The sequence below is a fragment of the Haliotis cracherodii genome, unplaced genomic scaffold, assembly GCF_022045235.1.
Source record: "Haliotis cracherodii isolate W230 unplaced genomic scaffold, xgHalCrac1.p SCAF_10, whole genome shotgun sequence".
Classification (NCBI taxonomy): Eukaryota; Metazoa; Mollusca; class Gastropoda; order Lepetellida; family Haliotidae; genus Haliotis; species Haliotis cracherodii.
In genome coordinates this window covers 26,036,393-26,062,222 of record NW_027266265.1, presented here as the reverse complement: position 1 = coordinate 26,062,222, position 25,830 = coordinate 26,036,393, and the positions used below count along the sequence as shown (strand labels likewise).

The 25,830-nt window shown below is 38.7% G+C and overlaps 1 protein-coding gene across 1 annotated transcript in view; it reads right to left on the bottom strand.

Moving 5' to 3' along the window:
* Positions 1-25,830, bottom strand: part of LOC139454212 (ATP-dependent RNA helicase DDX1-like) — a 417,258-nt gene that overhangs the window by 9,184 nt on the left and 382,244 nt on the right. The window contains exons 22-27 of the mRNA XM_071235786.1: positions 23,429-23,502; positions 22,548-22,620; positions 17,160-17,232; positions 8,335-8,377; positions 5,682-5,780; positions 5,056-5,176 (exon numbers count right to left, since the gene is read on the bottom strand). Of these exons, the coding sequence (XP_071091887.1) occupies positions 5,056-5,176; positions 5,682-5,780; positions 8,335-8,377; positions 17,160-17,232; positions 22,548-22,620; positions 23,429-23,502 (483 nt within the window). The remainder of the gene's footprint in view (positions 1-5,055; positions 5,177-5,681; positions 5,781-8,334; positions 8,378-17,159; positions 17,233-22,547; positions 22,621-23,428; positions 23,503-25,830) is intronic.

Sequence of the window (25,830 nt, the reverse complement as noted above, 5' to 3'; positions counted from 1 at the left end):
ACAGAACCTAAGTCCATCTTGTTGCCATGGAAACGTAAAAATTAAATATTTCTAAAATTTCTCAATAGCAGAAGGCACCAGTTCAGCATGTACCTGACAGACCTGCAAAGTTAGATGAAAAAATATTGAACGGTTTATGAGTTACGCTCCGGAAACGAAACGTGATTGACGGACGGATGGACGGACAGAGCCCGTTTCTATATCCCCCGCCAACTTCGTTGGGTGGGGGGATAGATAAGTTTTGTGTGAACAGAAAGTCCAGCACTGAAAGTACAAACAACTTCCAATCTCCTGGATGAATTCCGAGACGAGAAATGCAAGCAAGAGCAGCTCCATCTCGACACTGACATTGACCCAAACCATTTCAGACAGGAAGTTACCCTATTCATATTAGTACTTCAAGGAATTGTAACCACAAACTTTCAGAAGTTTATAAGTGACCTTGACCTTGACCTCCAGACTAACAACATGACTTACCCTATTATCGACACTATCATTAAAGGGGCACTGATCTAAAGCAATTCCCTGGGATTGGTTGTTGCCTTTGTTATTGTTTTTTCCCCGTGAGTACCCGGATGATACGCAACGCAACTGAGCATGACCAGAGACTGGACTACCGTCTGCAAGGACATGCAGCTAAATAAACTTGGAGGCAATATTTGTTTTACCCATTTTTGAACACTGATTGATTAACCGTGATCTTTAAAGATTTCAACAAAGGGCGCATATTAATTAATTTCTTCAGCCTAAACAAACAGACAAAAAGAAGCTCATCAAATGTCGTCATTTAGAAATACCCATGATTGTTATAGTTTTAAAAAAAGTATCCATGCAGTGAAAGCATTTTTTAATTTTGGATTGAGTCGATAATACGATTACTACTTCCTTGTTGTCATCCATGTTTTCTGGTATAACCCTACACTTGTGTATTTGTCGTCATTCACTAGATGCTCAGTTATGAATTTATTACAGGTACACCACTTCGAATACCTGAGGAAGCTTCCCATTTGGCATTTATTGTGTCTGGGGTAATTATTCAATCTAAATCCAGGTTTGAAGTGAGGTGAAATGTGTGTTATGTAATATGCACGTGGCAGCCCAACAAGAGGTGAATGATCAGTTGATATCCTTTTTTCGTAGTCATCAAAGGATTAACAGAAAATATGATTATTGATTAATCACTGTTATCTTGCACGGTCGATATGTCAAAAGTGAGTGTTTACATGTCTAGGTTTACTAAAACAAAGGGAATACACTCATATCCTTGCGTGAAGTGCCGATGTAAAAAAACAACATACTTTGTTCAAAGGGTTAACCAATAATACGTTGATTAATTGCTCATTGTTATCTAATTCAATGGATTTTTTTAAGAACCGTGGACGTTATATGAAAATAGTTGTCACATGGGCTTTCTCAGCTGACCTTTGAGACTTGACACCTATGTGAAACACCTGAAACAATCTAAGTGATCAGTTGAGAAACGAACACGGGTTATAATATCCCGAAACGATATGTACATATATATTTAAAAATATTTGATTGTTACAGAGACACATGAAATTGAATACGTTTCTTTGTACAGCTGCAGACTTTTGGGATATTGTTCCTTTGAGTGGATATTCACGGATACATTCCTCGAACAAAGAAGCTGCCTAAAATTATACACATAAATTTGGTAGGTTGTAATTATGATATTCGCATTTTGTTTTCCTTCATTTGCAGCAGCATTGGACAGAGTCATTCTTGTTCCTCTACATCCCGGATGGGAAATTCTTCGTTGCGCGATAGACGTTGTTTTCACAAGTCTTTTCCTTTGTATATGTGACAGGATCAGATAATTGTATATATTTTCAGAGTTTTATTAGTTGAGATTTTTACTGAATTAAATATTCAGTCAAGTATGTTTTAAACATTATATACTTCACACTTCAGCTCTCCTAGTTCTCTGTTTCAGCTTAGTGCATGAGTACTTTACCACAGCCTCAATCACCTAGTGCACTATCACACAATAGCCTGCCCAAGCGCGCCCCTCACAGCCCCTTTGTGTTTAACGTTCTAGCTTACTGTCTCCAGTTTAAAGGGTTTAGTTTTTACTACAGTAGAGATCACATTTGATGTTACTGTCGAACGCACGTATTATGTATATTGGATATTTTGCAATTCACAATTTGGACTAATTGTGGTGTTTGATTTATGGACACTTTGGAATTCACTTCTAAAGGTTGGTCTTTTGATGATATTTTATTGTTTGTGCGTATTCTTAGGATTTGTAGGTATATTGTGTTTATGCTGTTGATAATTTGGCTGTTTTGTCATGTTGTAAATATTAGCCAGATCATAGTAATTAGTTGTATTTCTGTATGCATTACAAGTGTTATTATTTGCGTAATGTAAATAATTCAGTAAGCGCTAAGATTAGGCCTAAAATATTATTTAACTAAATCTTCAATCACTGTGAAGCTGATGTATGAACGTATGAGGTATGAAAGTAAGAATGTGAAACATATGTGTTGCTAGGTAACATATTGGTATATATGAATGTGTAATGTATGAATGTATGATGTATGATGTATGAATGGATCAGGGTTTTACTATTATATTTTAGAAATGTGTTAAGTTACTCTGCAATAACACTATGTATCGGTTTGTAGTAATAATGCTGCTATCAGATTGGTCTGCACAGTGTGTATATATATACATTCATTTATTTGTGGTGCAGATGTAGCTGTATTACTGGAGCAGAGGTCTGTGTCTGGACTGATGAACCCAGGGCCACACACTTGGTGGGTTTACTAGGTTTTATATATATTCTCATATATTGTATATTGTATGTACACATAGTAAATGTATCATGTCACGTCTGTCTTACTCTATTGATATGATACACATATATAAGTATATATGCGGGTTAAGTAGGTTTATAATATAAGATTAATTAAGTTTTGATGAGATGTAAGTTTATCAATTAGAATATAGAGCATTTTGTATATATCATCAAATGTAATGAAATATTTGATGTCAGCATATGTTTATATTTTGTGTAATGAATGTTTTACAATTGTTTCAGGGTTTAAAAACATTTATCAGTAATATACTTGGCTATAACTTCGAACAACACCTGCGTCTGTCCTTCATGTCAAGAAGCAGTCCCGGTTTCATATATTACAGTCAATTTGTAAAATGTGATTCTCTCAGGCAATTTATAAAATGTGTAAATATTTCAGTCATTTTGACTGAAAAATCTGCCCATTTCTATAACAGATTGACCAAAATGGATTAAGATGATCAATAGGGCCTAAACATCACAATAGATTAATATGTAGGATTAGAAGCCAAACAATATAGAAATGTACTTTTCATCGTAACATTTTATTGGTGATGATATTAAACATAAAAATGTTTGGAATTTGTTGTCATAATAATACAGATGGACATATTTTTCAGTCAATTTGTAAAATAACTGAATATTGAGGCGTTTAATAAATTTCCTAAGTGAAAATTTTGCACATTTTGACAGTAAAAATATAAACACAATAAAATAAGCAATGCACAGGAGAAATATTTACTTTGTGTTGCAAGTTAAAATAGTGTAAACGAAAATTACCAAAACGCACAATTACCAAGCAAGTGACTTATCAAAACTTTGTCATCATTACCGATGCTACCCACAAAGAAACCTACATTTCCTTATTATTTCCATAACTGTATTTCATTTTGTTGATCAATGTGACCATACGCCCTTATACTATCAATAAAGTGACAAATGCGCTTACAAATTGAGCAGCACAGGTTGTGAACTAGTCTAGGTTTCTGCTATATCATCCGGGTACTCACTGGGAAAAACAATAACAAAGGCATCAACCAGTCCCGGGGAATTGCTTTAGATCAGTGCCCCTTTAACATAATGTTTCTTCTCTCTTGGTTATATGTTTTTCGACTAAAATGAACTTCTTAATACTTTTCTATATATTTTGAAAGAAATGGTCAATTAATTTTGTTGTCTATATGATGCTTCAACTTTATTATTGTGACAAACACTAAATTGTAGGAAAACGAAACACAATTGCAACATTGTGAATATTAACATTCTTTTAGTACATTTGGTGCAACACATTCTGAAAAAAAAGACTTATTTTTGCCAAACTCCTCTGCCACACCAAATTGGCAACTGTGACCAAGCTTGAATCTACTTATAGTCCTACAATTATTCACACAAATTCCAGCTTTCTACACCTAATTATGCTTGAGAATAAGATATTTCATCTTTTTGAAAAACATGACATTTGAATTGCTTTTAATAAAATAATTAACAAAATCAAATTGCCTTCAACAAAATATGGTTTTACCATGAGAAGAAACAAGCATGTCAAATTTCAGCTTCATCTGCCCAGCACCTACTCTCACAGGAGATGTTCGCAGCGCCAAAAACATAAATGCCTTCTGAGAGAATTTATGAGCTTGGTAAGAATGTAAGTGTCAAATTTAAATACATCGAAAAAAGATCAGAACTAGCTATAGCATACATATACTTCCATTACACCATATTAAAGATGTCTGAATTGTGGCCTTTAACGTTTCTATTCAATAAAATGGCAGGCATTTTGAAAATTGGTTTAGAATCTATTGAATAAATTCAGGTGTTATGATCAGTAGGAACAAGCATGTTTCTGCTTCCTTGGTCCAGTGGTTTCTGAGTACAAGACGTTTATAGCTGCTGCTGCTGCCAACAACACTGAATGCTGGACAAGCAGGCCATGACATATGCTCACTCTACTTTCAGTACATGCTACTACGTACTCTTTAATTACCATTCCAGTGACTTTGACCTTCAATGAATATCACACAAAACTTGACTTCAGTGTCCGACTCTAGGGATGATATGTACACGTTTTGGCTCCTTGAGATGTTCATTCTGCTGGGATGGTTGTGATATGTTACACTGGTAGTTCATGCAACAATAGTCCTATTTTTAAAAGTCATGTTTTTGCCACTTTTAGCAATATTTTAATTGACACAGACATATAGCATGTTTGTCGTTACGGTTTAACCACTAACCTGATGCTTTCTTCTTCTGACCATACATGACCTTGCCATCAAATTCATTGACTGGGACTTTGAAGTTGGGCTCCACAAGATCAATGGTTATGTCAAGGTGCTCCTCTACATCGCTCTTCAGCTGAGGACATGATCAGGTTCATCAGAATTAACTGATTGCATTTCAAATAACACAGGCCATAACTGGGGTGAGTGAGTGAGTATTGTTTTATGCTGCTTTTGGCAATATTCCTTCAATATCATTGTGGGAGACACAAGAAATGGGCTTCACACATTGTACCAATGCGAGGAATGGAACCCGGGTCTTCAGTATGATGAGCAAACACTTTAACCACTAGGCTATATTAACCTGTTGTTTAAGCTGTTGTAAGATCCATACCATTTAGAAATATCTACAATGATCAGTACAGAGAAGGAATAACCTATATAATAATGAAGTATAGCATTGTACTATACTTGTAATTTCTATAATTGGTGTGCAAGATGCTGGTTTACACCTAATGGCAAGGAATACATACACACCAATGCATGACAAGAAAAGTCCTACTATGTAAGAGTTGGTACAGCCATTTAGGAATGCCAACCTACTGTTTCCCATGGTAGGTACAGTGAATGGGTGGACCTACCTGTGGTTCATTGTACCAGATACAGCATCCACCCTCATCGGTGAGGCGGGTGTTAGAGCAGCCTCGTCCACGGTTGTGGCAGTTGGAGTGGTACCACACCTGTACATACAGAATTGGACAAATATGTGCAAGTCCTTCACAGCCATTGGTAGAAGACACCAGAAAAATTCCTTTCAAAACCATGCATTTCCTGTGCGAGATATAATGGCCCTTACTTTGATTTATACTACAACCTCAACCTAGGTAAAGGTTTGGTTGGCTGGTTGGTTTGTTGTTTCATGCCGCACTCAACAATATTCCATCTATATGACGGCAGTCTGTAAATAATCGAGTCTCGACCAGACAATCCAGTGATTAATATCATGAGCATCGGGGGATCGATGACATGCATCAACCAAGTCAGCGAGCCTGACCACTTGATCCCATTAGTTGCCTCTTGCGACAAGCATAGTCACCTCTTATGACAAGCGTAGTCACCTCTTACTACAAGCATAGTCGCCTCTTACGACAAGCATTGTCGCCTTCCCAGGCTAACATCACGGGGAACCCAAACGTATGTCCACTCATCAAGAAGTTGCCAGTGAAACCATGGCATTTGATTAGCTAACCAAGCAGTTTTGTTTTGTGTTTGTTTAAAATTAAATAAAGAACAAGTAAGCCATACCCACTAACACACTACCGATTCCTAATTGTCTGATAATATGGTGGGCTGGGATTGTTCCATTATTACATTGAACGATGTCATTGATTTCGAACAGTTGTTTGAAGTTTTTTATATCAATGATTAAAAAAACCATCTGAAAACTTTTTATTGTTGACTTATTCATTTATAAGAATTGACTTCAACATCTTTTTGTACTTATAGAGGTATAAACATAAAAATGAGGGTGCACACTTTCAGTATAAATATGAGGATTTACACTGCATGCACACACGTTTTAAGTATTGAAGACAATTTCAAATGACTTGACTTCAAATCTAATGATATTATTTCCAGTTTGGAAAACATATGCCCAATGGAGTACAATCTTAAACTAGAAAGTCCTTTTCTTCTTGTGGAGAACTTCCAGTGGAGAAGTTTCACTGTCTGCCCAACTTTAAACCAGAAAGTCACATATGACAAACTTGAAAAGGAACACACAATTCCAGTGTAATGACTTCACTTTCAGACACATGTCTTAATGGAAGACACATCTAAAACAGGCATACCAATGCTTCCACAAATATTCATAAATTACATGGACTTCCTCTTGACTTTACTCCACTAAAACATTGACTGGAGGACAGAAAATAATGTGTATCTGGCTACCTTAATAACACAGTTCCACGCACTTCAGGGGTGATGACTCACACTTGACTATATGTGTAGTTAAAAACATGGTGCTAGCTCTCGCCAACATAACGTATGTGTTGTGTACGCAAAAAAGCAAAGCTAGAATGACAATCCCAGTGAACAACAGCTGTTTGGTGATGACAACATGCATTCAACAATATTGCTGATGCCAATCCACTTGCCTCTTACAACAAGCAACAGAATGCAGAATGCTGGGTACCTGTTTTATTTGAATAACAAGAAGAATTAACAGAACGAAGGTAAGCTATATTGTGTGTATAGCTACCAAGTGAGAAGGAATAGTTTTAAATGTGATTTGAATGCAGTAACTATCATTGTAACTGCTATTGGAACTGAAAGAATCTGCATCCGAACACATTCGTTCATCTTCGCTAAATTCCGCTAAATTCCACATTATGCCAAACTACTCCAACACTTACTGTCATCACAGAAACGGGTGTTTTAATCAACACTTGTCACCAGAGGGAATCTTAACAAGCATTTGTCACAAAGTGAAGAAATGTCCACCGCCTGTATATACACCATAGTACCAAATATGAAGACAATCCAGCGAATAGTTCTTGAGATATTGCGGCAACACCATTTTCCAACTCCAAAAGCAGATTTGCCTGCTGTGACCTTGAAAATGGGGTCAAGGTCACCAAAACCGACTGGTGTCTGCGGAGTCTGTATATACACCATAGTTCCAAATATGAAGACAATCCAGCGATTAGTTCTTGAGATATTGCGGCAACACCGTTTTCCAACTCCAAAAGCAGATTTGCCTGCTGTGACCTTGAAAATGGGGTCAAGGTCACCAAAACCGACTGGTGTCTGCGGAGTTTGTATATACACCATAGTTCCAAATATGAAGACAATCCAGTGTTCTTGAGATATCGCAGCAACAAACAGGTGGGACGTACGGACGGTCGTGAATACTATATTAATTAAGCAGTTGATTGAATGTGATTGAACATTAAACGTAAATAAGAATTGCACTTCGATATAAATTATTCATCTTCGGCAAAAATGTATTTGGTATGGATTCTCGATGTATTTTGAAGGGATTTCGCTGCTGACAGTATTGCTTTTTGTTTGCATAGTAAATGCATTTGTGACAATGTGGAATCTGTGCTACCACTATGCTTTCTTATTAATCTCATTCAACACTTTCTATTCAAATAGACAGGAGGGGCTGACCTTGGTACCTACAAGGGAGAGAGGTGGGGTAACAGGGGACAGATGGAGATCTACAGGGAACAGCAGTCTATAAAAGAAGAAAGAAGGTTTCAAATAGTGAGGAGAACTTGTTTCTCTTACCTTTTCCTTGACTGTGGATACCAGACTTACAGCAAGACCCATCCTTGAAAAGAATTATTTTTGGGATCATTTTCATAGAAAGCACATGAAGAAATGAAAATAATAGAAGTCTCTAATTCCGTTTGCAAGTACCATTCAAATCATATTATTAAAAATGTAATTTTCTTCAAATTTAACTTTTTTGCAGTCACTGTTAATTGATTGCATTTCACTGATCACTATGAAATACACATATTCTCAAAACAATAATCTTTTATTCTTGTATTAAATATTCGTTTTACAACTGAGAATAATTGTTTTTTTCTTTTTCAAAATTAAATTGTTCTTTTACATGTTTTATATGAATTTTGTGTGTGTGTGTAAAATAACCATTTGAATTATTTCTGCTCATGACTAAACATGAACAACAGTAAAATACTGGGGTCACCAGCCAAACATTTAGACTTTGGAGCTACTGAAAATGACCCTTTGCAATGCTGTCCATCATATGAACATAATGGAACTGCTTTTGGGAATAGACTTGACACGTTTAGTTATGTTGATCCTCAGCCAGATGTAAGAACAAACTGGTTCAAAAACTATACTTAATTAATAGTTATAGAAAAGGACAAAGTTATCCATTGTTCACATAAACTGATTGTGTTGCACGAGGGACAACCCAAATTGACAACTCTCTATTCCTCCCCTTGGTGAATGAAAGTCTGATTATCATTTTCAAATATTGACAAACAGCAAATAAATACAAACAGCAAGAAATAATTTTTGTGTCCATTGATTATTCATGAAATATGTTGGATATACACATACAACATACACAACAACAAAAAATGTTACTTTGTTTGTAGTTGTTTAACGTCGCACTCAGCAATATTCCAGCGGTTTGGAAATAATAGTCCCCTCTCAGAACAGAGTCACCTATTACAACAAGCATGGGTAGCCGAAGAATTATTCTACCCCGGATCTTCACGGGTCACCAAAAATGAACACGCTTGACAGTATGTCATACCGAAAGGTGTGCTGTTTCCTGAACAAAGGTGGTTTTGTGTGTTGTTAGGTGTATTGTTGGTGTTTGACTTTTGGCATAAAAAACATATATAGTCAGGTCAAACTGACCAGTATATATCAAACAAAGACTAAAATCGGTCAGTCTTGAAAAAGAAACATTGAATCAAAATTTTGAGACAACAAAACCTAAGTAACACTTTCCGATGGAAAGAGACAAGCATGTTGTGTCGGTTGTACTATCCTGTGACTCTTCCATGGACAATATGCAGTGGTTCTGCCAGTCATAGTGATCCTGAGATGTATGAAGACAGAATCTGGAAAAATCACACGGGACCATGGGCGATTCTCCCAGTTTCCTGGGTTAGAAACTAACAGCTTTTGTCCACTAGTCCTATTAATGATAACATATAGCAAAAGGGCCAATTTCTGCTAGTCCTAGGGCAGTTTGTTAAGGACTACAGGACTAGTGCCAATTTCTACCGCTGGTTTCTATGCCCAAAACACCATTGGCGTCTGGCTAGAAGGTGTCAATTTCTTAACGGTTGTACAACACAAGGTCACAGAGCATTCAGACAATTTCTAATTGTCTGATCAGTAACTTGAACTCCAGTGGCCTGGCACAAGTGAACAGCGATTTAATTGGCTGTTTGGGATCAATTTCTTACGGTCTGGATGATTATTAATAGATCCTGGACTTCTATTGGTGACCAAGTGCTACCTGGGGACCAATCATTGGCATTTTGTGTCTGCAGAAACCTGTTCCAAAGTCTGCAAATCACGTCCTGAGACACATTGAACATATTGGTTACTTCTTGCTGAAAATCTCACAGGGATCCTGGACTTTGCCAGTTAGGGTTACTTCTAGGTGGAATTTCACTGGGATAATGTATTGGCTTGGTTGGGTTACGATAATGTATTGGCTTGGAGTGGTTACTTCTAGGTGGGATCCCAATTACATCCAACACCATATTTAGGCAACAAATTAATTTAAGAACTTTTCTTCAGATTGATTGTTTTCTATTGTTATTCTTTAGCATATTTCAGTTTATTACACTACAGTAAGGTTAAGCTATTTACAATAGTTTGTGTACAACATAAGCATGAAAATATATCCCCATGTCAGATGCTTTCAGAGCCTCACCTCTTTTGGAGCCCCTAAACAATATGTAACCATGAGCTTAATAATGTAATCAAAGTAGACACTTCAAAGCCCACTGAAGACATCATAGCGTTTGCCAGTGGCTGCTGAAGTTATGCTACGTATAAAGCTACATGAAGTAAGATATTCAATAAGTAATGAAAACCTAAAAACTCGATCTGATGATAATTCTGCATCAGAACAATTGTATGCAGCCATGATGTATCGGCTGCTGCTTGTAAGCTTCCTGTCTGTAATGTCATGTGACTGATCATGTTGTGCATCTATGTTTAACTTCACTGTTATGGAGGGGCTCAAAATCATGTGACGGAAACAAGATGGCACCTGATCGACTTGACATGATCATCTGACCATTCAAGCGTTAATGATAGATTTCTCAAAGGTAAGATCTAGTTTTAGCGTATTGGGATTGTTATGACAAATGTAGTCAAAAATACTTCTTATGGGCCCAAAAACAAATAACACAATGATATATATGACAGAAAAACAATCTTTATGTGCACCTAGTAGTTACTGAACATAATAATGCTGAACTAATACATAAGACAACGAGCATGAAATACTCACATCCCCCGCCAATATGACATGTCGGGTGTGTGCAATGCATTAGCTCCTGTGAACTATGTTCGCTGGGCCTTTTTGTAAAGAAATATGGTACAGTTTTTAAAGATCTGCTCCGGTACCAGGACTACCGCCATTTTCAGTCTAAATCAAAGTCGTTGCAATGGAAACTCGAAAAATAACTTTTTTAGAAATCCAAAACTATCAAAAGGCACCAGTCCAACACTAGGTCTATCTATGTGCCAAGTTTGGTGAAGAAATATGGTATGTTTTTCAAGATCTGCTCTGGAAACGAAATGTGACGGCCGGCCGGCCGGATGGAAGAATGGAAGGACGGCCGGACGGAAGGACGGCCGGACGGCACCCATTCCTATATCCCCCTTCCACTTCGTGGTGGGGAATAATAAACTGGCAGCTTGACACTTGATCAGTATGTCTAAACTATTCAAGGCGAAACAACAGATAATCCCAGATTATATACCTGGGGGAAAAACTATAGGCCTCAGTTGTCTGGTTCTGCTACCATAAAAACCCCATCTGAGTTCATCAAATGTCAAAGTCTTCACAACAATAAAGGACAAATAGAAAACAAACCATTTCAAAAATGAAAACCAACAAAATGTCAGATGAAAATGTTCAGATATATCCTACAATAAGTCATGAATCAAAGGGAGTTTGAGTAATAAAAATAAATCAGACCATTCCTATGGCAAGAACATTTTCAAAATGCAACATTGTTCCATGCTATGGGTTGTGTCCCTTCTACCTTAAGACATAGTGTGTAGATCCATAGTGTGTAGATCCATAGAGTGTAGATCCACAGAGTGCAGATCCATAGTGTGTAGATACATAGTGTGTGAATACATAGTGTGCAGATACATAGAGTGTAGATACACAGAGTGTAGATACATAGTGTGTAGATCCATAGTGTGTAGATACATAGTGTGTAGATACATAGAGTGTAGATACATGGTGTGTAGATACACAGAGTGTAGATACATAGTGTGTAGATCCATAGTGTGTAGATACACAGAGTGTAGATACACAGAGTGTAGATACATAGTGTGCATATACATAGTGTGCAGATACATAGAGTGTAGATACACAGAGTGTAGATACATAGTGTGTAGATACATAGTGTGTAGATACATAGTGTGTAGATACATAGAGTGTAGATACATGGTGTGTAGATACACAGAGTGTAGATACATAGTGTGTAGATACATAGTGTGTAGATACATAGTGTGTAGATACATAGTGTGTAGATACATAGAGTGTAGATACATGGTGTGTAGATACAGTGTGTAGATACATAGGGTGTAGATACATGGTGCCCAGATACACAGTGTGCAGATACATAGTGTGTAGATACACAGAGTGTAGATACATAGTGTGTAGATACATAGTGTGTAGATACATAGTGTGTAGATCCATAGTGTGTAGATACATAGTGTGTAGATACATAGTGTGTAGATCCATAGTGTGTAGATACATAGTGCCCAGATACATAGTGTGTAGATCCATAGTGTGTAGATACACAGAGTGTAGATACATAGTGTGTAGATACATAGTGTGTAGATACATAGTGTGTAGATACATAGTGTGCAGATACATAGTGTGTAGATACATAGTGTGTAGATACATAGTGTGTAGATCCATAGTGTGTAGATACATAGTGTGTAGATACATAGTGTGCAGATACACAGAGAGTAGATACACAGAGTGTAGATCCATAGTGTGTAGATACATAGTGTGTAGATACATAGTGTGTAGATACACAGAGTGTAGATACATGGTGTGTAGATACATAGTGTGCAGATACATAGAGTGTAGATACATAGTGTGTAGATACATAGTGTGTAGATCCATAGTGTGTAGATACATAGTGTGTAGATACATAGTGTGCAGATACACAGAGAGTAGATACACAGAGTGTAGATACATAGTGTGTAGATACATAGTGTGTAGATACATAGTGTGTAGATACATAGTGTGTAGATACACAGAGTGTAGATACACAGAGTGTAGATACACAGTGTGTAGATCCATAGTGTGTAGATACATAGTGTGCAGATACACAGAGAGTAGATACACAGAGTGTAGATACATAGTGTGTAGATACATAGTGTGTAGATACATAGTGTGTAGATACATAGTGTGTAGATACACAGAGTGTAGATACATAGTGTGTAGATCCATAGTGTGTAGATACATAGTGTGTAGATACAATGTGTGTAGATCCATAGTGTGTAGATCCACAGTGTGTAGATACATAGTGTGTAGATACATAGTGTGTAGATACATAGAGTGTAGATACACAGAGTGTAGATACATAGTGTGTAGATCCATAGTGTGTAGATACATAGTGTGTAGATACAATGTGTGTAGATCCATAGTGTGTAGATCCATAGTGTGTAGATACACAGTGTGTAGATACATAGTGTGTAGATACATAGTGTGTAGATCCATAGTGCCCAGAGACATAGTGTGTAGATCCATAGTGTGTAGATACACAGTGTGTAGATCCATAGTGCCCAGAGACATAGTGTGTAGATCCATAGTGCCCAGAGACATAGTGTGTAGATCACTAGTGTGTAGATCCATAGTGTGTAGATCCATTGTGTGTAGATCCATAGTGTGTAGATACATAGTGTGCAGATCCATAGTGTGCAGAGACATAGTGTGTAGATCCACTGTGTGTAGATCCATAGTGTGTAGATGCATCGTGTGTAGATCCATAGTGCCCAGATACATAGTGTGTAGAACCATAGTGCCCAGAGACATAGTGTGTAGATCCATAGTGCCCAGATACATAGTGTGTAGATACATAGTGCCCAGATACACAGTGTGTAGATATATAGTGCCCAGATACATAGTGTGTAGATCCACTGTGTGTAGATACATAGTGTGTAGATCCATAGTGCCCAGATACATAGTGTGTAGATACATAGTGCCCAGATACATAGTGTGTAGATCCATAGTGCCCAGATACATAGTGTGTAGATCCACTGTGTGTAGATACATAGTGTGTAGATACACATTGTGTAGATATATAGTGCCCAGATACATAGTGTGTAGATCCATAGTGCCTAGATACATAGTGTGTAGATCCACTGTGTGTAGATACATAGTGTGTAGATCCATAGTGCCCAGAGACATAGTGTGTAGATACATAGTGCCCAGATACATAGTGTGTAGATCCATAGTGCCCAGATACATAGTGTGTAGATCCACTGTGTGTAGATACATAGTGTGTAGATATATAATGCCCAGATACATAGTGTGTAGATCCATAGTGCCTAGATACATAGTGTGTAGATCCACTGTGTGTAGATACATAGTGTGTAGATCCACTGTGTGTAGATCCATAGTGTGTAGATACATAGTGTGTAGATCCATGGTGCCCAGATACACAGTGTGTAGATCCACTGTGTGTAGATACATAGTGTGTAGATCCACTGTGTGTAGATCCATAGTGTGTAGATCCATAGTGCCCAGATCCATAGTGTGTAGATTCATAGTGCCCAGAGACATAGTGTGTAGATACATAGTGTGTAGATCCATAGTGCCCAGAGACATAGTGTGTAGATCCATTGTGTGTAGATCCATAGTGTGTAGATGCATAGTGTGTAGATACATAGTGTGTAGATACATGGTGTGTAGATACAGTGTGTAGATACAATGTGTAGATACATAGTGTGTAGATACATAGTGTGTAGATATATAGTGTGTAGATCCATAGTGTATAGATGCATCGTGTGTAGATACATGGTGTGTAGATACAGTGTGTAGATACAATGTGTAGATACATAGTGTGTAGATACATGGTGTGTAGATATATAGTGTGTAGATACATAGTGTGTAGATGCATAGTGTGTAGATACATAGTTTGTAGATACAGTGTGTAGATACATAGTGTGTAGATACATGGTGTGTAGATACATGGTGTGTAGATACATGGTGTGTAGATATATAGTGTGTAGATACATAGTGTGTAGATACATGGTGTGTAGATACATGGTGTGTAGATACATAGTGTGTAGATACAGTGTGTAGATACAATGTGTAGATACATAGTGTGTAGATACATAGTGTGTAGATACAGTGTGTATAGATACATGGTGTGTAGATACAGTGTGTAGATACATGGTGCACAGATACATAGTGTGTAGATACATAGTGTGTACAGTCCGTTTGACTCCAAATGAGAACGATGAATTGCAAAATAACTCCAAATCCAGAAAAGTGTATGAAACATCAATACGGTACTTGACCATGAATACCCTGTACCCAACAAAATCTGAATTTTGTTTATGTTAAGACCCATGACGGAAGAAGTTCTTTAAGAAACTATCATGTAATTTTGTATAGAAATGTGTACATGACACGTAGGGGGGACAAACCATGGAAGGAACAGCACAAGCAAGGTCTGCACATGCTACACAGTGACCGTGTTCATTCAATGACAAGATGCGCTACTCAGCAGATGTTTAACAGTTGATGTTGAACGTGTATGATTTCTTTAGAAATTCTTGAAACGAGCTTCAAAAGCTCTTGGTATGTCCCCTCAGAAACTTAAAAAATGTTGTTAGTCGACGAGATACAAATAGTCAGGCCAAGGAGGTAGGGAACATGTCAAAACCACGCAAGGTTGATAAATTAGACAGTTTTCAGAGGGATCAAGTCAGACGTGCAATTGTTAAACTGCACTCAGAAAATAAGTACCTGTCCCTAAGAATTTTGAAGAAACACCTTGAAACTGACCATGATTTACATGTTACAAAGTACAAACTATGGCAGCTGTTGCATACATTTGGTTACAAATACAAAAAGATAACTAGAGAAAATAGGGCTGTGTTGTGTGAACGGTCTGACATTGCTCGACTCCGAAATCATTACCTTCGTACCATCAAGCAGAAACGTGAAGAAGGATATGAGCTAGTCTTCTTAGATGAGACATGGGTAAATGCATCACACACAGCCAGCAGTCACAGTGGTGACTGTAAGGAGTCTGGTAGAAAGTTACCAATGGGAAAGGGTGAAAGACTCATAGTTCCCCATGCTGGTTCTGCTAGTCAGGGTTTTCTCCAAGACTGTGACCTCGTCTTTAGAGCCAAGGCCAAAGACAACAGGGACTACCACACAGAAATGAACGGCAATGTATTTCTGGAGAGGGTGAAAGATAAATTAGTCCCTGCTTTGCCTACCAAGTCTCTCATTGTCATGGACAATGCACTGTATCATAGTGTGCAGGATCCAGAAAGCAAGACTCCAACCTCTAATAACCATAAAGGAGACATGGTTACTTGGCTGCAACGGAGTAACATTACCTTTCCTTCTCGAGCGACGAAACTACAGCTCTATGAAATCCTCAAAACTATGAAACCTGACACCATGTATAAAGTTGACAGTTACATCAAGGGTCAGGGTCACGCTGTCTTACGACTGCCACCTTATCACTGCGACCTGAATCCAATGGAGTTGGTATGGGGTAATTGTCAAGGGTGATGTTGGACGATTGAACACAACGTTCAAATTACGAGACGTTGAACAACTCGTAAAGGAATCCCTTGTTCAGGTAACAGTAGAAACATGGAGGCGTTGTGTAGCCACAGTCGTTGATGAGATAGAGCCACGTTATTGGTCACGAGATGGACTACGGCCAGCAACAGTCCAACCTATAATAGTGGCAGTCGGTTCAGGCACCAGCAGTTCCGACGACGAGATCTGTGGCATGAGCGAGTCAGATTGCGACTGAAATTATCATGAGACGGCCCCTCTAACGCTCTGTCATTTCCCCTACCACAGAACGTGCAGCGCATGCATGTCCCCCCTTATGTGTCATGTACACATTTCTATACAAAATTACATGATAGTTTCTTAAAGAACTTCATCCGTCATGGGTCTTTAAATAAACAAAATTCAGATTTTGTTGGGTACAGGGTATTCATGGTCAAGTACCGTATTGATGTTTCATACACTTTTCTGGATTTGGAGTTATTTTGCAATTCATCGTTCTCATTTGGAGTCAAACGGACTGTAAGTACATACATAGTTTATAGACATATTCTGATTTGCCATATTAAACCAAAGTTTTTACCTTTCTGCTCGACCAACACGGCCAATGCGATGAATGTAGTTTTGTTTCTCATCAGGAAGTGTTACATTGATAACTGAAACAAATTGGAAATATTGATAACAAGTGTCTAGAACATACTTGCCAGGTAGAAATGTCATATAGACTTTTGTTGCAGAACCATTGGGAACAAGGGGTTAATGTCTCCCACATCAACTGTTCTGTCAGTTATTGTTATTTCTTAACATTTCTAGGAGCAGCTGAAAGTCCTACGTCGGATAGGAAAATTAATTTCTTTTGTATTTTTACGTATGCTAATCTGAACCTCATCATGTCAATGATATTGATCATAAGGTTTCAGAGAATTAATTGGCCAGTATAAGAACACGACCTTCCGTGAATGACATCTGTACATCTGTCATAAGAAATGGGTTTCATGTACAACCAATAAAGACTGAACCTATAATCACTCAAGATGTTTTTCCTTTCATATCATGGATGTAATAGTAATGCCACAATACATGAAGGTGAGATGAGGTGATGGGAGGTGAGGTGAGGTGAGGTTAATGCGGTTTAACCACTTATATAGTGACATGCATGCACATGTGAGTGTGTGTGTGTGTTTCTGTGCCGATTAATGCTGATTCTATAGCGTTAATAAATTTATTTAAAAACAAAATGAACCAAACCAATTCTATAAAATTTGGGTATCATATCATTTGACTGAAGTTGTGTCCCTTGATAACCTTGAACTCTAGCTCATATTGTTTAAGTTAAGATTTGGTTTCTATTCTCAAGGTTCATTCTCTAAAAAAGTAAAATTTCCTGTCCAGATGAATTTTCTTGAAAACAACTCATAATTCTGTTTTCAGATTACTTGACAATGAAGATATTTATCAGATGTATGGAACATTCTGATCAAATTACTGCTATAACCTTATGTTAGCAAGTAAAATACCTTAAATGTGCAAACATGTGCAGAAATTTGTTGTCCACAAATAAAAAATCAAACTTTCTCAAATTATCTTAAGTCTCTGGAAACAAATTCTTTCCAAAGTCCTGGTGATTAATGTAGCATGACATCATGAAAGGCTAATAACCTGTTGGTTTTCCACTTGGATTCATTATTTTTGGCAACAGTAATCTTGTCCAGAGTAATAGTGTCTGTCCTGTCACCAGATAGTACAAATACAAATAATAAAAGCTCCTTTGGGATCCCAGAAGGCTAAGGTCTTTGCAGGTCACTTCCTTTCCAGCACTATCATGTCACCATATGCTCGAGAAATTTACAGTGGTGAAGTGTCTTGAAAATAACTGGTAAGTGTTGTCTTTTTGTAGGTGTCTGTGCTATCACCATGCATTTTGGATTCAGAAATTGTTAATAAAAAAAACCAAATATAATGAGTATATTTGACTGTCAGAATGGAACTCAAACAGTGTGGTTTTTGTAGTGCAAGGAAGAAGTCATTGCCCTAAGCTGGCATTATGTCATAGTTTGTCTCTCCTGTCACTGTCTCTGCTGTCACCTTGAAATAAAATGACAGGACAGACATATTTAGGCGACAGCACAGACATATAATGTTCAATAAATGTTTCAACGTAAACATATAAAACATGAAACATGAATGGTAATGTATTTTGTATGTTTGCTTGTTGCATGAAAATCTGAATATTATTAACATTTGGGTCAATAAACACTGATTACACTGCATAGTGGTGACAGCACAGACTTTTAATAGTGACAGCACAGACACATTTCAGTGACAGCAAAGACATTTGAGGATTTTTTTTTATCATGTTGACACAAATAATGAACAATTTTTCATTTTGCTCGCCCTACTGTTGTACATTATTAAGAAATGTAACATATTTAGCAACTTTAAAGGAAGTAGTGTTACATGATCACTTCAAACACCATGTTTATGCGTGGGGGAAAGAGAGAAATGGAGGTGTCTGCTGACAGAATGGAGAGTTGGAGTGGGGAAAAGAGAGAAGTGGAGGTGTGTGCTGACAGAATGGAGAGTTGGAGTGGGGGAAAGAGAGAAATGGAGGTGTCTGCTGACAGAATGGAGAGTTGGAGTGGGGAAAAGAGAGAAGTGGAGGTGTGTGCTGACAGAATGGAGAGTTGGAGTGGGGGAGAGAGAGAAGTGGAGGTGTGTGCTGACAGAATGGAGTCTGAGGAAGGGGGGGAGAGAGAGAAGTGGAGGTGTCTGCTGACAGAATGGAGAGTTGGAGTGGGGGAAAGAGAGAAGTGGAGCTGTGTGCTGACAGAATGGAGAGTCTGAGGAAAGGGGGGGAGAGAGAGAGAAGTGGAGGTGTGTGCTGCCAGAATGGAGAGTCTGAGGAAGGGGGGGGAGAGAGAGAAGTGGAGGTGTCTGCTGACAGAATGGAGAGTTGGAGTGGGGGAAAGAGAGAAGTGGAGCTGTGTGCTGACAGAATGGAGAGTCTGAGGAAAGGGGGGGAGAGAGAGAGAAGTGGAGGTGTGTGCTGCCAGAATGGAGAGTCTGAGGAAGGGGGGGGAGAGAGAGAAGTGGAGGTGTGTGCTGCCAGAATGGAGAGTTGGAGTGGGGGAAAGAGGGAAGTGGAGCTGTGTGCTGACAGAATGGAGAGTCTGAGGAAAGGGGGGGAGAGAGAGAGAAGTGGAGGTGTGTGCTGCCAGAATGGAGAGTCTGAGGAAGGGGGGGGAGAGAGAGAAGTGGAGGTGTGTGCTGCCAGAATGGAGAGTCGGAGTGGGGGAAAGAGGGAAGTGGAGGTGTGTGCTGCCAGAATGGAGAGTCTGAGGAAAGGGGGGGAGAGAGAGAGAAGTGGAGGTGTCTGCTGACAGAATGGAGAGTCGGAGTGGGGGAAAGAGAGAAGTGAAGGTGTGTGCTGACAGAATGGAGAGTCTGAGGAAGGGGGGGGGGGAGAGAGAAGTGGAGGTGTCTGCTGACAGAATGGAGAGTCGGAGTGGGGGAAAGAGGGAAGTGGAGGTGTGTGCTGCCAGAATGGAGAGTCTGAGGAAAGGGGGGGAGGGGGGGGGGGGAGAGAGAAGTGAAGGTGTGTGCTGACAGAATGGAGAGTCGGAGTGGGGGAAAGAGGGAAGTGGAGGTGTGTGCTGCCAGAATGGAGAGTCTGAGGAAAGGGGGGGAGGGGGGGGGGGAGAGAGAAGTGGAGGTGTCTGCTGACAGAATGGAGAGTCGGAGTGGGGGAAAGAGGGAAGTGGAGATGTGTGCTGCCAGAATGGAGAGTCTGAGGAAGGGGGGGGGGGGGAGAGAGAGAAGTGAAGGTGTCTGCTGACAGAATGGAGAGTCGGAGTGGGGGAAAGAGAGAAGTGAAGGTGTCTGCTGACAGAATGGAGAGTCTGAGGAAGGGGGGGGGGGGAGAGAGAAGTGGAGGTGTCTGCTGACAGAATGGAGAGTCGGAGTGGGGGAAAGAGAGAAGTGGAGGTGTGTGCTGCCAGAATGGAGAGTCTGAGGAAGGGGGGGGAGAGAGAGAAGTGGAGGTGTCTGCTGACAGAATGGAGAGTCGGAGTGGGGGAAAGAGAGAAGTGAAGGTGTGTGCTGACAGAATGGAGAGTCGGAGTGGGGGAAAGAGAGAAGTGAAGGTGTGTGCTGACAGAATGGAGAGTCTGAGGAAGGGGGGGGGGGGGAGAGAGAGAAGTGAAGGTGTCTGCTGACAGAATGGAGAGTCGGAGTGGGGGAAAGAGAGAAGTGAAGGTGTCTGCTGACAGAATGGAGAGTCGGAGTGGGGGAAAGAGGGAAGTGGAGGTGTGTGCTGACAGAATGGAGAGTCTGAGGAAGGGGGGGGGGGGAGAGAGAGAAGTGGAGATGTGTGCTGCCAGAATGGAGAGTCTGAAAGATGATGAGATTCACCAAAAGACACATAAGGAAATGGTACAAAGTTCAGACGATTATAAGATTGAAAGACAAAAGAAAATACACCAGCCAGTTGATACAATTGAATGCCTGGGGAACTATGTTGTATAACGTATCATATCCTGGTTATGTTGAAAATATAGAGCTAGGTGAAATTTTTGTGGAATGTATGCATAAAGTGGGAAAGCACAGGAATGCAAATAGTTTTTTCTGGCCACGCAAACTTAGAGACAAATGCTGGTACCATTTTGAAGACACAGTTAGCTTGGTACCAGACCCTTCCAAAATCTCACTGTTCTCTGACTATTGTGTTGAGCCTTCTTTGTGGGAAGATATGTTGGAAACAATTCATGGCAAACAATAACCTGTGTTTATATGTGCACATGAATGAGGTCAAGAATGATTTACTGAATGTTATCATATAATGCTATCATTTGGTAAAAGTGCAAATATGTTATCAGACTCTGTCTGAGCTGTTACTGTTGAAGTTTTGAAAGTTGACTATTCTCATTTCCCTTCAGGCTTTTGCTTAGAATAAGCAACAATAACCTCAAGAAGTGCCATTTAGGTTGTTGCTATAGTTTATGATCAAGTTCTATTTTTGAGATGAGCAATTCCACATAAAATTTGTTTAAGAATGTTTGCTTGTCTGTTCTGTTACCAAACCTCACGTTTTTATTTAATTAGTGTCTCATACAAAATACACCTAACATTTTGATATGTACATTCATTGAGTTTCCTTTTTTTTGACTACCTTTGCTTCTGAAACACAGAACACAGAAATAGTTATTATAGTTTTGGCAATTTCAAAATATTTTGTCCTTCCTGTTACCATGTTGCTTGTCTTGTTACCATGAATGTCACCAGGTTTCTGCCATCTCAAAAGTTATAATTGGTTCAACTCTGCTGACAAATATATATATAATTCATAAAATGAGTGTAATAACTATTATTACCTTATAGGATAATGGTAGTTCCATTTCAATGTAAGCAGTAGACAAATTTATTGTACATCTTTCTGCAAATAATTCCATTGTGTGCATGTATTGACAGTCTAATAATTTAGTAAAGCCAATAAATGAAATTTTATAGCTGTTGGTATTTGAACTATGCCAAAATGCAACAACCATATCATAAATTTAATTCATTTTAGATTTATTTTCGGTGACAAAAACTGAATTTTATGCATGGTAACAGCACAGACATTTGGTACAGAGATGCCAAAAATAGTTTTCTGCAAAAAGGAAAATAAGACATATTAGGCCCACACACTTTACACTTATATTCAGTAATTGTTATGTTATTTATCTGTTCAATAAAAACATTTCAAAAATGAATTCCGATTTGTTGTTTTTTCATAGGCCAAAATGTTACTTTTTCAGAGAATGACCTGTATATGGACCACTGTTAAGCAGTACAGGATGAATGTAAATGATGTCTGGATGTGGGATGTGTGTATGACACTAGAATTCTTTTTCACATCCTTGCAATGCAAGAATAGGAAGGCACACTATGCGACTAGTTGGCCAGTGAAGACCTAAACCTGCTAGTGTCTCACCATAGGGCAATCCTGACACATCTATTCCCCGGGCTGCTACATCAGTGCAGATGAGGAAGCGCACCTTACCATCCTGAAAGTAAACAAACAAGCATGAAATATTCATATCCCTCACCAATATGACATGTCAGGTTGTGTGCAAGGCAAGAAATATTGTACGGATTTTAAGATCTGCCCTGGAAATGAGCACTACGGACATTTACGGAGAATAACTTCATGTAGGACATCAATAAAGAGGAGGTCCCAACAATTATTTGTCAAATGGGTTTAAATAAAAGTAACAATTTCATTTGTCATTGAATTTAATGTTTATCTTTTTTTGTTCAATGCAACACTTGGCAATATTCAAGCTGTATGACGGTGGTCTGTATATAAAATCAAATCTGGACCCGACAATCCAGTGAGGACATCCAATCAACTAAGTCCCTGAGTCAGACCACCCTATTCATAAGCTGCCTGTTACAGCAAGCATAGGTAGCTGGGGACCTTAAGGTATATTCCAAAATCCCGAGTCCATGGACAAACATTTCATCATTATACATAATCCAAGAAAAGCCAATATTGACTGATCTCTATAATAGCTGGTCCTGATACCTATGAAGGTGATTGTGTACATGGTGCCCATTCCGGGAGATAATGTGCAAGTCCTGGCATTATTGATTTTATACTTCCTGAGTCTGTGCTTGTCTCCATCCAGACAAAGGAAGCTGATCATCCATACTACCTAGGAGAACAGGGTTTGCCAGAGAAAACATTCCTATTACAAAATTCAAATACATGTACATATGATCTGAACTAAGGAATAAAGTAACCCATTAATCTGAATTGAATTTGCAAATAAGTAAGAAAAGCCTATTTAATCACTGATTCCATCAATTTACCTTGAATTTCTGGAGATTGGCTTTCCTCTCTGGAGGTTTTCTGTCCCCATGGAGACACACACAGGAGTATTTGCCTGAAAACAACAATTGTACATCACAACATGGCTGAATGAGACATCAACAAAGGCTCTATAGAAATTGTGCTATAAACAGAGCAACTCAATAAGAACCACTGAGTTGGACAGATTTGTCAAATATGGCCATTTCACTTCTTTCATCTTGTTTGTTAGTCTATCAAACATTCCTATAACTATTTGTTTAGACATCAATCCTCCAAATTTGAGGTGAGCTTTTGACCAAGCTAAATCAGAAGTCTATATTTGGTTTGTATGGGTGAAAAGTCATGTGAAATTTGATCTTCATGTACTGCAGCCTCCAAACTGGATAAAAATTCATTATTCTAAAACATAAGGCCTCCAAGATCAACACCCACTTCAGCTGAATTATCTTCAACACATGTACATACTTATTATGACAGTTATCTACCTATTTGACATGAACTATATTTCAGAAAGAACTTTAAATGCACTGTTCATTTCCAGTTATATTAGGTGGACATATCGCTTTGAAATCAACACTCTTAGGGTAATGGAGAACAGGATATGTTAGTTTGTTTGCTTCTTGTTTAAAGCTGCACTCAGCAATATTTCAGCAATACTCCAGCAATAGGATAGCGGTCTGCAAACAATTAAGTCTTGACCATACAATCAAGTGATCAATATTGTGAACAAAACCCCCAAAAACCCATATTCACAAGAAATCTCTGCCAAAAGCAGAATTGATTGTACCATTCCGACTATATCATAAGCATTTCTTTATGAATCACTGATACCAGGTGTTCACAAAAATTGTTCACTTGAAAAAACACAGGAACATACAGTACAAGTCAAAACAGGGAATTGCATCAGACATCATGTGGTCAGTGATGCGTCACATTGGGAAATGCCCTCCACTTTTTGAAAGCTTTGCTAAGGCCTTGAATGTTGTCAGCTTGATCAAACAACTTTTAAGAAGTGAGTGAGTTGGGTTTGATAGTATTCCAGGAATATTTTGGAGGAAAGTTCGAAGAGATGCAGGTCTTAGATGTTTACCACTTTGGTGAACCCACGAGCATGGGTATGGTGCTAACACCTAGAAACATGATTGGGGCAAACGGGGATCAAAGCCATAGTCATAGATTTCTTAATGTGTGTAAAAGGGACACAACTCTGCACAACAAATTGTGGCATCTTAAACGACAACATTACCAATGCCATCCACCTTTTGAGCAAGATTTGTATGACACTCATTGAAATCTTTGATGAAAGAGCGTGCTTGATTGTACCTCACAAGTTGTGAAATGTAAACACCAAAGGATGGAGCTGCTGGAATATTGCTGGACATGTAGGGAAGGTGACTATTGGAAAGCTGAAGTCATCCCTCTGGTCATACAGTCTTGTGGAGACTATTTTGTAACTCTGAATCTTTATGCATGGATCTAAATATGAAACAGATGAGGCGGTCTCACTGGTCTCCTATATTTCTAGTTCAGGTAGGTAAATCAATGGAAGGGAATTGGCTAGTTGACTGTTATTGAACGATATCAGATCATTGATATACCTGAAGCTTAAGTTAAACTTCTCGGCCAAATTACCTTGTTTTGACTTTGCCCATCAGAGCAGAAGTTCCGATTCATATGCATAAAGACACAGATCAGCAAGAAGGGGAGTACAATTGGTGCCCATGGGGATGCCTACATGTTGCCTTATACACACAATAGTGATACTAAAATATTGTATACATGTGAGCAGGTCTTTGAACTTGATTAAAAACATTTCATGAGACTAAAATCAACACACTGGTTTGAAATTCAAATGACCCTGCCATACCTGACCCTTGGGCTTCTCAGAAAGAAAGACAATTAACTGAATGATGTCAGTCTTCCTAAACTGAATTTTTTCTTCAAAAAGACAAAAATATTCAGTACATGAAGCTGATTAATAATTGTGTCTGCTTTTGTCCAGTGATTGACAAAACAGGATCTAATTGATATGGTTACCAGAACAACGAAACTGATGCTATGAATGGTGTAGATGAAAAGACACAGGTGTACTTTAATGTCCTATGATAAATAAGACATATAACCAATGAAACATGACAGATATACCTGGACAAGGTGCTCCACAAACAATGTCATCAGATTGACAATCATGAAGGCTAAACCCCAGTTGTCAGTCATCCCAGTTGTCAGTAATTCCAGTTGTCAGTCATCCCAGTTGTCAGACACCCCAGTTGTCAGTCATCCCAGTTGTCAGACATCCCAGTTGTCAGACACCCCAGTTGTCAGTCACCCCAGTTGTCAGACACCCCAGTTGTCAGTCATCCCAGTTGTCAGTTATCCCAGTTGTCAGACACCCCAGTTG